General features: G+C 41.5%; 1 protein-coding gene across 4 annotated transcripts in view; it reads right to left on the reverse strand.

The window, feature by feature from the left end:
* Window positions 1–16,026, reverse strand: part of PRMT3 (protein arginine methyltransferase 3) — a 158,814-nt gene that overhangs the window by 54,280 nt on the left and 88,508 nt on the right. For 3 of the 4 annotated variants that reach the window (XM_080592414.1, XM_080592416.1, XM_080592417.1), the window contains 3 exons: window positions 3,563–3,645; window positions 2,673–2,722; window positions 1,286–1,388 (listed from right to left, as the gene is read on the reverse strand). In XM_080592414.1, coding sequence (XP_080448540.1) covers window positions 1,286–1,388; window positions 2,673–2,722; window positions 3,563–3,645 — 236 coding nt within the window. Of the gene's footprint in view, window positions 1–1,285; window positions 1,389–2,672; window positions 2,723–3,562; window positions 3,646–3,724; window positions 3,880–16,026 lie in introns of those variants that run through there. The other variant, XM_080592415.1, reaches the window with a different exon arrangement.

A 16,026-nucleotide genomic window follows, 5' to 3' on the forward strand; every position in this document is an offset into this window, starting at 1 on the left:
ATTATTGATAAATGAGACACTAGTTTTAGCTTTAGTTAATTACAGTGCTATTCTCTATTTTTCCACACAGAGAACTCAGAAGAGTCTAAGTAGAAGAAATGTAGATGAAACATTGTTTTTAAGTACCACAACTTAGATCCAGCAGTAGGACCCATTCAGCTCTTGATAAATGCATCTGATGAATTCAAAAGATGTCAGATGATAAAAAAAAAAAAAAAAAAGTGCTGCTATGTTTCTGGATGTAGTATGAAGCTACTGCCAGCTTGTCAGGCACGAGACTTCATTAAAAATAGGAAACAAAATACAGCTATGCTTATCTTGTAATGATAGGAAACAAACTATTTGTTCCATGAGATTGAAGCAAAGCAGATATTTAAAACAAAATTTGCAGATGCTCATATTATCTGTAACTCTTAGCAACCACTAAGGCAGCTGAAAGCACCAAGCACTGCAGAAGACAGTAACATGGGCACAGAGTGCACATTAGGCTGGAAAGTACACAGTGAAACGTGAAAACCCTGATGTAACCCATGAATGGACATGCATGCATTATCCATCTAGCATGCATTATCTCTGCCATCAGGCAGCAGGGCTTGTTTAGAAAAGGGCAGACTATATGGAGTAGAAAAATTCCACAAGCCCTGAGTACCTTATGGTTTTGGGGAAAGAAAGACGCACAGCGAAGTGCCAAACAGATACATAGTTGGAAGACCATAGACAGCAAAAGTAAGTTCAAAAGTCAAACTGAATTCCCTCAAGACTTTCTAACAAAAAGATCATTAGAACCGCTAAAGGCAGAACTCTTTTATGCCATTGTATTATCCTACACTTGGTTGGTCCGAAGACCCAACCTAAAAAATATGAAGCTCTTCAAACACAGCAGATTGCTTGCTCCTCACTTGTACATTCTTGATTCAAAGCACCTGATTTTAAGTATTTGCGTTTAGACACTTTATAAGCCCCATATATCTTCCACTGAAGTTTAGGTAGAATGCCTCTTTGACCTGCTTCATTACCACATATGGCATCTCAACTATGAACATCATATTTATACGTGAATGCAGATAATAAACAGAGCTATGAACACCTCAGCCATTAAAAATCAGCATACAATTTGTGGTAAAAATATCAGAGTGACTGAATGTCCTTAGTTCAATTATTACGTGGACTTTCTCAAGTACTCAAGTTAATTTAGGAGTAGCGATGATGCTTTCTGTGACACAGACTCTTAATACCACATTTACCCCACGACACAGTGTAATCATACTGAAAAGCAGTTATTTACCAAACTGAAGCAGGAGATCATCTTCTAGCTCTGGTTTCAGATACTCCTCTCCATCCCAAGGCACTGGGCTGCTGAGTGATTTCAAATATTCTGCTGTTGGTTTCTAGAGAAAAGGAGAAGAGCTTGTGAGTTTCTTTGAAAACACCAGACCTTCAATTCCAATCAAGAAAACAAGGCACGGGTCTTTTCTTCCACCCATTAAAATAAATTGTGTATTACAAAAGTAGTTTTATAGCAAATAAGAAAAATACTGCTTTAAAGCCAAACTAGCAAGAACAATAAAGAAAAACTTCTAGCTTCCATCCTGGCTCTGACATCAAGCATTCACATTAGCATAGTGACACTACAACCATGGCGACCAGAGATGAGCATAAAAATACATTTTTAAGCTAGTCTGTGTTGCAAAATCCAGAAAGTTACAGGATTGTGGAACTCAGTACAAGCAGTGAAGCACAGCAGACTACCAGACATTGAAGGACACCTTCAGGATTACATTACATAAACCAAGTTTACACAGGTGTTCAGCTGTGTCAGCCTCACAGTTTACAAGAGAGTTAATAAATGAAACTAACATCCCAATTGCATTAAGTCTTTTTACATGCACAGCACCTTACAGAAATGTTACATTGTCTCGTGTTTGCATTTGGCCAGGTAATGCTTTTTAGGAAAATGAGAGGTCAGATTCTGGACCTCAGTTTTTCCACTTGCAAGACTTACCCTGTAGTTAATAACACCTTAAATAACTGTTGAAGGATTTACGTAAGATTGAAGATTCAAGTAAAAAACACTTAACTGTATAGATGCTTTTCAGTATAGACCTAAAGATTCATGAAACAACCAAAGAACATACATCAAAGTCATGATAAAAACAAAATGTAGCCAAGTCTAACTTAAACCTATAGGTTCACATCAGCTTTTCTGATTCTGATATTTTAGCAGAGATTATTTTTAAATTCTGTGATCAAGTGCTGTCCTTCCTGGCAGTGTGCTCACACTCCTAGGAAAGATTCTTTTGCACCAGCACACACGAGAACTAGGAAACTTAGTCATCAAGAAGTGAACCCGTAACTGGAGTGAGACATCTAAGTTGAAGACCAAGACGAAGTAACAAAGCAATGTGATATAACATAGCGTGGACTTCTTGCAAATATGAAAATTCTCTTCTGGAAATGATACACGTTGCATTAATTAAGTACATTTAAAATTAAAACAACTTCACAATTATGCTTGCACCTAAAGAAACCAATCAATTGCTATTTTTTGGTCAATTCTTATTTCTAGCATACAAGGTTTCAAACAGTTATTTAAAAAAGCAAGCTGGAAACATAACACCTTGATTTTGCATTCTCTAGACATAAATTACAAAAGTAATACATGGCACACTTACCTTCCGTCTAATAAAGTTTATTAGTTTAACATATCCATAAAAATCAAGTGCTGGAATGAAAGAAAAAAGAGACAGCGTGTTACAGAAAATTCACAAGTTTTACTATCATATGAATACTAATTACTTGTTCAAGTGGCCAGCTTCCCCTCGGGATGTACGTCATTAAATAATGTCATTTTCCTATCTTAATTTCCCATTTACAATTTCACTCTCTAGGAGCAAACCATGACATGTCCACCTTCAGGACAGATACTTTTGCCACAAATTAAGAACAGAAGACATGAAAGCTTGGCTTATGAGAAAGGATTTCCTTCATTTGGCAAGCAACTCTACATCAGGACATTATCTCCTACTAGGCTGCCTTGTTGATATTTTAGGTTGTTGTACTCCTTTGTTCCTATTTTCAGCTTTCTACTTAACGAAAATTAACCTGTTCTTACTCATCAAGAATACACGCTGATTTTTATTTAAAATTGCTTCCTAGCTCAGAAATAGCGACAGTTTACATGTAATTATTTACTTTCCTTGAAAACAGAGGATACCATCTAAACTCAAAATCCTTTCCAGGGGGTTTTAGACTGCAAGCAGACCGGATCTTACAGTTTTACGTGCAGATTTCCAAATGCTTTGCAGAGCTCCCATGCCATCATCCTTCTCCATTTTTTAATGCATACTCTCAGAATAGTTTTCTTTCCGATCCTGCTTCCCCTGCTTTCTAACGTTCCTCCACAGGCAGCAGGACGTGAATTAGAGGCTCAGCAGTTCGGCACTCAACTAGTCCAGATCACCGCGCCCCCAACTTCACACACTACACGCACCCCCCTCTAATCACCGCCTCGGTCTGAACACACGGCAGCCTCAAGCAACACCCAGCGTTAGATTTCCCTCACCGTGCTGCCGGGCCGCCTCCCGGACGTCGAAGCCGTGCTGGGCGCTGCAGTGCGCGAACACCTCCTCGGCGCCGCCGAACGCCCTGCGGGCAGACAGCCGTTAGCCGCCGGCACCTACCGCCCGCGACGCTCCTACGGGGGTGAAGGGGGGGGCAGGCGGACCTGGCGCAGAAGAGGCATTGTGCCGGCGGGCCCTCGGCGCCTCCCTCCTCCTCCTCCTCCTCCTCCTCTTCCTCCTCCTCCTCCCGCCCGTCGCCCCCCTGCCCCCCCCAGCCCTCCCCGCCGCCCGCCGCCCTGGACCCCATCCGCCCGCCGCGCCCCACGTGCGCCGCTTCCGGGCCCCCCGCGTCAGCAGCGCGCCCGCAGGGGCGGGACCGAGTTGGGAGGGTGAGTGGGTGAGGGGGGGCGAGCGCGCCCCCTGGCGGCGGCGGCCCCCGCGCGGAGCCGGCCGTTGCGTTTCGAACGCTGAGCGCGCGGCTGCCGCCGCCCGCCCGCCCCCGCCGCGGCGCCATCTTGTGGGGCGAGCCTGTCACAGCCCCTCGCACGCACCGGGGCGCCGTCATCGTGCCCTCCTACCCGTGGTGACCCCTCAACATAGCACACCCAGAGGCTTCTACAGCAGTGAGCCTCACATAAATAGAGAAAAGTAGTTTGAAGCACCTAAATACAGAAAAGCTAAGCTTGTGGCTCAAAGCAGCTAATACTGGTCACGGTGGGTAGGACAGGTTACACCAGAGCTCTTCTGCTTCCTCACCATAATTTGGGCCTGAGGGAAACACACCTATCCCTTCTGCCCCGAGCGGGACGCTGCATGCATCCCAATGGCGTGCCCCAGGCTCAGAGTGACAGATTTCCACCCTCAAGTAGCAAAAAGCACTGAAATTCCCATCTGTGCTAGTACAAGCATTTCCAGAAATACTGGAACTGCTTTTGCTTACGTCTCACAGCTAACAAGAAAGGCTTTTCAAAACAGTACTAGATAAAGAGATTAGACTTGCCTAGAACTTGCATCCTTATAGGCTATCCCAAAGCAACATCAAAAATCTAAACATGGAAACTGATTTTAGATATGACCAGAACAACAGATTTTAAAAAGAAATTTGTTCTAAGAGCTACAAAATCAGACTCCTTCACAAATCCGGCTTTGTTTTCCAATTCCCTATCCATTCAGAACTACTTCTATAGATACAGCAGTATAACACGGATTCTGCAAATGCTGTTTAACGGTCTAAAATGAAGCTCCTCGCAGAATTTTTTCCTTTCATAGCAATTCCTAAGTACTCATTGACAAGAAAGCAGTGCAAAATGCTGGCAAAACACTGCATACCCCTAATGTACACAAGAAATCTAGGCAAGCCAGATGCTTCTGCCTTCTCCCTAAGCAGGGTCTGATCCAATGAGAAAAATGGCACAACGATAAAACACACTTTTCCTCTACTCTTGCTCAAAGAGCTAATCACAGAAATAGATTCAACAGCCACTGTTCTGTACGTAGTCCTTGGGCTGATAGCAGCAAAAGCAGGAACAGCAGCTTCTTTGTGTTTTACTGAAATTCTCCCCCACTGAAGGGGCAAGGGGTCACTGATTGCATAGTCTTTGCTCCATTGCATGCCCTTAGCTATTGTTGAATCCGCTCAGAGAATAACAGACTGAATGTGCTGCCCAGCCTTGTAACCAAATCTTTTTCTTTTTTGTCATTGCATGAATTAAGATTCTCAATAAATGTAAAGCACCTGTTCATTTGGAACAATGTATATAACATGTTGGGTTAAGAATGTGTGAAGACTGTATGACAGCAGAAGCATATAGTTTACACCAGCACCTCTTGAAATATGATCATCTTTGTTACCATCTCCTAATCCTTATAAAGGGATTTGCATGGTACAGGAAGATTTACAATGTAATGGATTACTATTTTATAATCCAGACCAAGGGGAAGAAAATTCAAATATTTACAATTTTTTACTGCATTTCAAACTTTTTTTGAAGCTCTGGAAACGCATCAGTGGGCAGGCTGTCAGAGGGTGTTCACGCACAAAATATGGTCATCATATCGCTTGTAGGCTGTATTTCATCTGGATTTCCAAGCACATGTAACTTTATTTTCTACCTGCGTCACCACAGTGCTTGTCATTACTCAAAAGCACAGAAAGTGTGTTAGCAGAAACTGCATACAGAGCAAATAAAACATTTTTGAGAAAACTATTATTAAATTACTTTACTCTGTGTAAAATATATGGGGGGGGGTGTTAAAAAGAATTAATGATAGCAAACCCAATTGCTTCTTAGTTGCATAGGTCTAAACGTACATAGCAATCAGAGTTACATTCTTCAGTTTTAACCACTCAAGGTATCCAGCAGAACAGATAACTACACGGAAATGTAAAGCTCAAGACTCAAAACAATTTTTCAGAAGCATTTTCTATCTAGAAAGCCCAGATCATCTGAAATGTTATCCTATACTCCTCTGATACTAAAAACCCAGCCTGCTACATGTATGTGCCAAGAACGATACTCCCAAAACCACACAGTATGATGGGAATTACTGTTTGTACTCAGTCTTCCCATCACAGTTGGTTGCACATTTTATTAAACTAATTATGCACAGTTTTTGTAGCAAGCAGTCTGGGGTCTAGAAGCAGATATTGCCTTTTCCAGTATGTCTTTGTGATGTGTTGCAACGAGGAGGTTCTCACTAGGCTGTCACTGCAATGGAAAGCGTAGGTACAGCAGCGATAGGTGCAATGGAAGAAGGTACAGAAACCTCATGTTTTACAGGGGGACATCACTGCAAGTAAAGCATCATTAATGGCAGTGATTTCCTTACACCTTTATTCACTCTCAGCTGAAGGGTGAGTTTAGATTTTGTTAATTAAGAGCATGGAAAGATTTAAATGAAGCATAAATCAGAAAATTTTAGTGCCATTTAGCATGCAGAAGGGAACAAGCTGTGATACAGAGGAGAGTAATAAAAATATTTTTATAATTATCATCAGGGGAAAAATGATTAATATTAAAAGCAGGATCACTAATCTGGATTTACATGCAGTCAGTTTTTATAAGTATGATAATGGTGCCCATATTCCCCTTAATTCTGAAAGAAGATAAGTGGGTTGTAAGATATTTTTTCATCTGGGCAAACGCCCAGGGGACCCTGTGTAGGGTTTGTGCAGACATTAGGGTAGGGGGAGGATTAGGCCTAAGAGAGGGAAAGTAAGACGACGTCTCCAGCTAGAGTGGGGCTGGACAGGGGCTGCCAGTGGCAAGTATGGGATGCAAAAAGAACCATGCTATTAAGTTTTTCATCTCAGCAGGTCCCTGTTGGCTGTTTTTTTTCCCAAAAAAAACCAACTACCCCTGAAATTATGGTTAGGGTTAAGTTAAGTATGGCACTCACTATGTTACACAAACCATTTTCACCAATCACTCACTGTTCTTTCTCTATTTTCTCTGTTTTTACATTCAAGCAGCATTTCTCAACCTGTCAGAAAATCAACAAACACCAAGCATCTCTTCCTATACATCACCTAGTCCCTCTACAACTCAGAGCATAGCTTTTACCCTTACACGTGAATGTTGTCTCGAGGCACAGTTAGAAAAGATGATCCAACGCCTTTTTGCTACCAGGCGGAGGAGTCCTACCATCTCCAGCATTCACTCATCTGACCATTTGCTACCCTGATTTATCCTTCCAAATGGGCCAAAACCTAGCCATTTTTACACCCACCGACCTGCGCTTGCCAAGGTGGCACAGGGAAACACACCGCTGCTGCAGAGGGGCTGAAGTGGCCCGGTGTCCCTCTCCCTGCTCCCCAGTTGCAAAGTTCACTTTCAGCATGGAGGAATGACAAATAACAGGAATGTACGGCCTGAAATGTAGCACTGTTTCTACAGACACTGCTATTGAGCATTTTTCAAAAAGGGATTTTGCAAAACTATGGCGAAGAAAAAGTTGTACTACTTTGAAATAAAGTACACACAACTACAGAGGTGCCTCCATGCAACCTGCATTGTGCAGCAGCCTGAGGAGCACAGGAAAAGTTCAGGTGCTTGGGCACACAGACTGTGCCCAACTGAGCTAATGCCAATCAGTTAACGTAAAACAAACAAACAAACAAAAAAACCACAACAACCTTAGGGGCACAGAAAGTAACTGAACTTCACAGTTACTTTCACTGTTGATGTCCAAAAGGTAAATGCAGACTAAACTACAAGTAAGCACGTTAAGGATGAGCCAGTGTTCAAAGACAGATTATATTTACGTAACAAATTCAGACTTTTTCATCTTTAAATATCTGTGTTTCCACAGGGGGGAAAAAAAGAATAATACTTGGACTCAGAGTAAAAGATCATTTTGGTAAACTACAAAAGAAATCCTATTCTCATCTGAAGTAAAATCAACTGTTTACCTTAGGACACATCTTACTGTGGAAAAAAACATGGTCTCAATTCATTCTCAGCAAGAACACAAGTGGGGACGGGCATTTTGTGGCATTCAGATCTGCTAACAGGTCAAACTAGTGGAACTGCTAGCTCTGTACATTAAAAACAAACCCTCAAAAATAACTATTTGGGACATAATATTTTTTACATATCTACAAGATACTTAGTGTTACAATAGCGGATACTAAGTATTTTGACAAACGGTCTGTCAACACCTTTTCAAAGTTCCTTTGAAACCTAAGCCCTGAAAACATCAAACCCACCACAAACAGCTTGGCTCTGTATTCATGGGGAGAAACTAACTGAAGCAAAAATTTTAGTTGTGCCAAAAACTGGGATCAAATTGTTTGAACCCTAGATAGCAATATTTTTTTCTGAACAAAAAATTAGAAATCATAAATGAAAAGAACATTAGTACATATTTTCATAGACATTTAGGGAATCCAGTGCTTAATGCCTAAATTTCCAGGGTTTGATAAGGATATCTTTAAAAGCACACCTGAGATGGAAGTAGAGGAAGAGTGTGAAATTTTGTAGATTATAGAATAAGAGGGAGGGACCACATAATAGAGTCATATTTCTCATGTCTTTTACAAATGCAGTGTGATTTACCTTTGATGTGCATTAGATCACAGCGCAGACTTTTCTCTCCATTTTGGTGGATGTAATAAAAATACAAGAATTTCTTTGTATAGCTCCACTCTCCCTAACTTATGACTGCCCCAGCAGAATGAGGAGCAATGCTGATGAACATAAGCAGACAAAAACAAGTTAGAAAAAGTCAGAGAAAGAGAAAAAAATTAAAAAGCACAATCGAGTGTAGGACCAGATCCATTGACACTACTTTTCTTGCAAAACTGCTTTTGCTTTTTCAACAAAGACATCAGGAAGTATAAATCATGTTATATTTTTTATAAATAAGTTTCTTAGTTAACAGACTGTTAATTTAGTTATTTGCAGCAAGGATGTGCTATCTTACCTGTGCTTCCGTATCTAGAAAAATGACAGAACTTACACAGTGATTTTGACAATGCACCAGTCGGGAATATTTCAGGAGTTCACACTCTGAAAAACTTTGAAAACATTTTCCAGAAGATACCAGACAGTTTGGGAAAATTATTTTCTTGGAGATGATCTAGGTACCCCAAAAGCTTCTCTCAGAGGTTTAAAGAAAATAGGAAGAAGAAGTGTATAAACCTGCACAAATAATGAGGGTAAACAATAGCACAATGTAAATGTGTAATCAAAAGATTTAAAAAATAAAATTAAAACAAAGTAGGTAAACTAAGGTATCTGTTGTAAATCAAAAATATAAATATTAAGTAGCATTAGCTCGTATTTAGATTTTTATGCCAGGTTTTTCTAAGTTGTCTTGTTTTAGCTTTTCTCGACAGATTTTTGCCTCATTTCACTAACATGAAAATGGAAACATCCTTCAGTAAAACTGCAAGTTGTCCTGATAAATATTAATTTCCACCTTTTTTTTTTTTTAAAAAAAAAAGGTGCTTGTTTGAGGTATTATGAGTAGTAGCTATGTGTGTTAAATCTCCCATTCTTTGCACCAGCTCCTTTTTAAAAAAAAAATAAATCGGCCAATCAGAAGTGCCAAGACCGACGCTGTCTCCCTCGGCTAATCCAAGGCCAGTAGAGGGATAATTTGATTAAACTGAGACCCTAATTTATTTAGCTTTAGTTCTGGATCAACCTCTTCTTAATAGAGTGCTGTCGTCTCCAATTGTTTGATGAAAATTAAAGTGACATAAATACCATGGGACTTTTTCAATCTGATTAGTCAGCTAACTTGCATCAATACTACCCCAGCCATCAGGCGCTGGCGTCCTTCCTTTCACCAGCCTCACTAACAACTGACAAGTTCTCCTTGAAGAACGGGCACCCACGCTGCCACTCAGACCCCCACACTTAACCCATCATCCGTCCTCAATGGCTCTTGTTTGACAAGGTGCCCACACCTTTCTCCATTGCTGTTCATCAGACAAAGCTAAATATTGTTTTATTAGCAATCAATAGCCTGTTAATCCCAAACGATTTCGCAAATCCACTGAGCTCTCAAGCTGATTATAAACGTTTGGGTTTTTTTCAAGCTGCTAAATTTCAGTTGGATTTTCTCCTCTCCTCCTGACCCTCCCGCTCTGATATGGGACATTGTAGCTGGCAAGCAAAGCCACAAAAGCAAAAGGGGTCTGTTGTCGTTAACGTTGCCTTTAACTGGACGCTTACAAATGTCACAGCTCTGCAGTTTAAACCTAATCAAACCTATGCCACCAAGCCCTCAGCATACTTAGTAGCTTCTCCACTTCCCTTCTATCAGTTTGAAACTTAAGAATAAGAGAGCTTCTGAGCCTTCCTTTTTGTTTTATGGCAAGATGGCAAATTTTTGCTCAGTCTGTCGGCTGGCAAATAAGGAGCAAGAAAGAGGAAAGTCAGCTTCTTTGATTTGCAATGCATCAAATGCTAACAAAGCTACCTGTTGCACCACAGAACGATGTACCACTCACGTGCAAGTCATGGCCAAAACACTTGGGCAGGTTTGGTACGCTCTGAGGTTCCTTTTGTTTGTGTATTGGGTCATGGATGATATCTACTGTAAGGCACACAGGGACCAGCATCAAACACGCACTTCCTCTGGGGTTTATCCATCTTCGCTTCTGCCTACTGTTTGCCTGCCTTTACCCGAGAGACGTTAACCACACTAGCTGGTAACGAAATGATGGTCCGATGGGTTACCTGCTGGTTCTGTAGGACATGCTTCCTCTGTGACAAGGGGAAAAGGAGGACTGCTGTGAGGTAACACCTCAGCAATGACTGCACATATCCTGCCCAAAACAAATCTTGAAATAGGTGGTCTTCACTCTTCAGTAGGAGAAACTTAACTAGTAACAGGTTAGTCTCCTCCTTGTTGGCACTGAAAGATTTAACTGAAAACCAAAATCGAGTAAACACATTTTATGCTCACTGTGCAACCGTACACACTGCATATACCCAAACATACATTACATGCCCAAATTTTGAATGAAGTAGAAGAAAAGTTATATCCTCTGGGATATCTACTGAAACAAAAACACTTTTTCTATTTCATCAGCCTTGACAACCAAGTGCCAGTTCTGAAATGGATTATCAAAGTAATGTTTTGGAGGCAAAGTATCTAATTGGTAACTTCCAAAAGTGCTCCTCCATATCTAGGCACAATAAATGTGAATGCTTCTGCTCAGAACATAATGTTAAAAGAGCTCCAGAGTGGACTGTATAATATCTATTTTAAGTGGCTCTTTCATATAAGCTCAGGTCTTTCAAGGACTTATCTCACACTCTGTCCAATATTTTTTATTGTTTTGAGAAATATCTATCCTATCAAAGCTATCAATCAAAAGACTGGAACATGCTGACAAAAAATACACCTACTTGTTATTTTCAAAAAGTTTGACATTTCAAATCTCAAGCACTTTGACCAGAACATGCAAGTTTTTGTCAAGCCAAATAAAGCAGAGGGTGTTTTCTGTTTCCACTCTCTTTTGGCTACCGTGTATGACCCTGGTCTGTTTGCCAGAGGCAAAAATGGGCTTAAAGGGTTGAAGAATGTTTTTCAGTTTAGCATTCTTAACAACAAGGATTAGCAAGAAAGACTTTTAACACTAATAGTCACCTTACTACAGTGAGTACTTTATGTAGTTTGAAATCCTTCTCAAAAAACTGCATTTCTAAGGATAGCTTTAGAAGATTATGGCCAATTCAAGATTTGAACATCTTTGTACTGCTTTTGCATTCTAGGATACAACAATAAATATTTTGTGCAAACTCTTCCAGGCCTTCAGTGCATTCTCAAGCTGGCTACTCTGCATAGCAACAATCATGTTCTTTTATTAAAAATTACAATTAAATCTGCAAATGGTCTGTTGTGCAATAGCATGCACTGTTTGAAACCTAGAGGAAAGGTTAGCTGCTTTTTACAGAATTATTTTAATCTAATAATTTGTTAAAATATCTTTTTTTTTCCTTTCACCTAATTACTTTGTAAGTATTAAACATTTGAAAACACATAAGGAATAAAGCCTGAAAGGATTTTCCTTTACAGCAAAGAGAGAAACCCATCATCTTATCATCCAGAGGTGATCAGTATCAGCAGTCAAAAAGAGTTCCTTTGCTGTACTGTGAGGTCTGGATATGTCCCACGTGCAGCAGTTTATACAAGCAAACTCAGGCGTAGGAAGTCCATCCAGAGTAGCACAAGACTCTACGCTCTTCAATTTACTCTAACACACCAGCAACAGACAGCTGTTCAATTCTTGCTCAAAATGTTTGACCTAAAAGATCTTCAGGGTTTTGCATTAAAGGCAATGTTTTTGATGGAAAAGAGAAATAACAAATGCGTCAATTTTCTAATGAAAACAGAACTTATAAGTCTGCCAAGTACTGACTGTATGTCAAGCCTGAAGTGGCTGCATCTACCAAAGCATTTTGTTTTGAGCTGGAAACCAGACCTGTGCTTTGAAGTGAATTCCTGCAATCCCCACTTGTGATTTGTTGTTTGGATCTGCAGACCGCTTGGTGGACACAGAGAAGATGCTAAAACACAGTGACCACCTCAGGTGCACAGCAAATACCTTCCAACAGCAGAAACAACCCCAAAACACCGACATCTTGTTCAGACAACTTCAAACCATACATGTGATGCACATAGAGAATCCAGGGAACCAGAGTGAATCTGAGCTGGTGTATAAACTTCTTAAATTTCATGTGCTCTAGCTCTAAGACTTCCCACATCTCACTTCTGTTTATTGATCTGCCCCTAACAACTTACTTACAAATTTAAGTATAACATTTTTTTCTGGAAGGCTGAGAAACACTGTTACTCAAGAGATCTTCCCCAGAAGAATAATCCATGTGAATCATTGCAAATTGTCACAATTTAGAATAATTCCTGTAGCGTTTCACTTGGTGGGTGCTAGGGGTCACCTGCCTCCACAAACTGAGCCTTAGTGTTCATTGATACTCACGCCTGGTACAAGTTTAGGTCACCCTTCTTGTTTACTGGAACTCTCTGACTGGTAGCCAAGTCATACATCCAGAAGCTATGACAGGTACTCAGCAGCTGTTGTCCAAGTTACATGGGCAGGAAGAAGATTTATTGCCTTGCTTGGGCTGCCCAACCCCCTGCTTCATTTGTATGGCAACAGTCAGAGCACAGCGGACAGTGCAGCTATGCAGTTTTCCTATTAATTCATCAGGCATTTGCCTTTCTTCACCATGGTTTTGGGTAGGTACGACTGGTTTTGCTTAATGGCTGTATCATTTGTGTGCCAAACTTCATCCTTCTGAACTTCAAAATCCTAGAACTGAACCACGTGATACTTAGAGAAGCTCAAGACCGAATCTGGACCCGGATCCGGGGCAGAACTGCACTGAGCCAGCAGTAAATATAATTCCCAAGCAGGTTCAGCTGGATATATAATAATTCAATAAAACTAAAATTGAGTTTCAGTGGCTTTATAGTGTTTTATTTTGCCTTTCAGCTTCCAAGTTGAAGTATCTGACAACAAATAATTCTATTAATGTTATTTTTACATATTTCCCCTAGAAAAAAATCTGTGAGTGCAACAACATGAAAGAGTCTGTCTTGAAAAAACAGCAGAATTAAGATTGCCACTTTTATGTCGCCACTACAGCAAACTGGGTACAAGGCTGTTTAACTACTAATACTTTGCTCTTTTATCCCAAATCTGTGCCCTCTCGCCCCAGCAGCCTGTATGCCCCTTACCAGATTTCTGCGCTCCATCTCCTGCCTCCCTCTCTCGCTGTCTGCTATCGTTACTTCTGTTTTGCTAGATACAGGTCTCTGTGCTTGCCTTTCAGAAGCCCAACTCGTTGGAAAGAGAAATTACTGAAATATACAGGCACAGGAAGAGGGAGGAGAGCCCTGCTCAATATGCAGCTTGAGCTACTTAAAGGAGAGAGGGTGTGACCCTCCAGTGAACCCCTGATTTGTACACAGCACCAGAGGGCACCAGATAACAAGCAACAATTTGCTACATATTGGCACTGATTTTCCCATACGATCTACTTATTCTTGCAGGCCACTCTGATTCCTTTTAAGTGTACTACCTGCCTTTTTAAAATGAGCTGCTCTTCTGACACCTATCCTCCCAGGAACAGACTAATTCTGTTGTAAAGCTCAAGTTTGTGCTGTAAAGCCCATTTTTTTAATGCTCAGAAACACTCGGTGAGGTTTATCCTCAGCCATCAGCGAGCCGGAGCTGCTGCGAGTGGAGGGGGCCGGCCAGGGGCCTGCCCCACCGCGGGCAGCACCGGGGAAGGGGCTGCTGGCACACCCGGGGGCTGTCGCCCGGTGGCTCGCTCCACACCCCAGCATTTTGTACCCCTGTGCAGCTCTGCCCTGAGCTGGAATTGGCCAAGCCATTCGCTTCTGGGCCATCGAACGCAGCTGTCCTTGACGCAGTGAATGCCGCAGGAGTGTTTTGGCTAAACCCCGTGGGCTGCAAGCTCTGGCAGCAGTAGCCTGGAGGCTGCGTGGGCACCTGCGTTTGTGTTGTACCCTTTTGGTTTACAGAGGTTTCAGCCTTTTCTGCTTTTTGGACATTTCTAAATTTCCCAAACACAGCATTTTGGACGATCACGAGATACAACCAGGCAACCTCACGCCAGCAGTTTTTTACCTCTGCACATAGTCTCAGCAATGGCTTCACAATCCAAACAGCCAGAAAGCAGTCTGCATACCCGAGGTCTTTACACAAGGCTTCATTGTAGCCTGAATTTGCTGTCCATAAAAGCAGATCATGCATAACTTCCAAAATATTTCAGCAAGGAATGCATGCTTGGAAAGCAAGGTTTGAAGTTAACACTCCAAGCAGTTAGGTCCGACTCTTCACATTTTCTGTATGGTGTGGGTGAAACTTAGAGCAGAATCTGCCCTGAACAGACTAAATGGATTTGGTTATATGTCCTCCTAAGCAGCCGGGCACAGGAATCACCGGGCTCTTTTTTTTTTTTTTTAGCATTCTTTGTACCAAACTGGACTCAACTCCATGCCCTGAAAGTGTTTCTTTCCCTAATCGCTTTCCTTCTCACACACAGTCTTCCTCTGAGGACACAGGGGGGCAGTGCAGCTCTAATTTGGATTCAAACATCTATTAGACAGATGGTCTGCTTAGCATACAGCAAGCTCAGCCCAAATCCAAGGAAAGCCCCCATCCCATTTAAAGGATCATTTCTACTATTTCCCTCACTACTGCAAACTGCAACCCGCAAGTATTTATACCTTTTCAAATAGAGATGTCTTCCTCAACCTCCACATTTGTACCAAATATATTTAATGCCAAAAGGGAAAAAAATAAATCAACAAATACTTTTTCCCTAAATGCAATGAAGAGGATCTATTGGTGCTATTAGGGACCAAGTCCTGGAAGGTGCCAATCACTCACAATCGCTCTGGAGGCCATCACCACTTGCAAGTGCTCAGACCTCCTGGGTCAGTACCCAAAAGCAGACCGAGCACGACTGGAACAGACCTTTTCAATGCCCTGAGTAACAGCTCAGCAGGGTAAAGCTCTTGGAGCTTCCTTGGGACCGCAGCAACCCCTCATCATTCCTCCTCACACTCATCCCGCAGTCGTGCACCTGAGGTCATCCTGAGGCAGGGGTTACTGCAGGAGCCTTTCACCTGCAGCCAGTCCCGGTCAGGAGGTGAACGTGAAAAAAAATCACGTCCTTTTCTCACACGTCCCTCAGCCTTTTTCAACATCTTAAAACAACTGTGTAACTCGTGATAGAGTTATACAGAGGCAGAGCTGCTTAAGAGGCTTCAGAACTGTAATAAAAAGGCAAAGCTAAAGGATGCCAGTGTACTGGTTTTTCGTTTGTTTTGTTTTTTTGAGAAAAACTCATTGCTAATGGAATTAATTGCTTACTGGAAAGAAAGACTAAAAGTTCTGCCCACAATTTGATGTCATCTTTACCGAGGAGATAAAAGCTTCTGTTATTGGTCAAAA

This window comes from Anser brachyrhynchus (assembly GCF_964034855.1).
Source record: "Anser brachyrhynchus genome assembly, chromosome: 5".
In the NCBI taxonomy this organism is placed as follows: Eukaryota; Metazoa; Chordata; class Aves; order Anseriformes; family Anatidae; genus Anser; species Anser brachyrhynchus.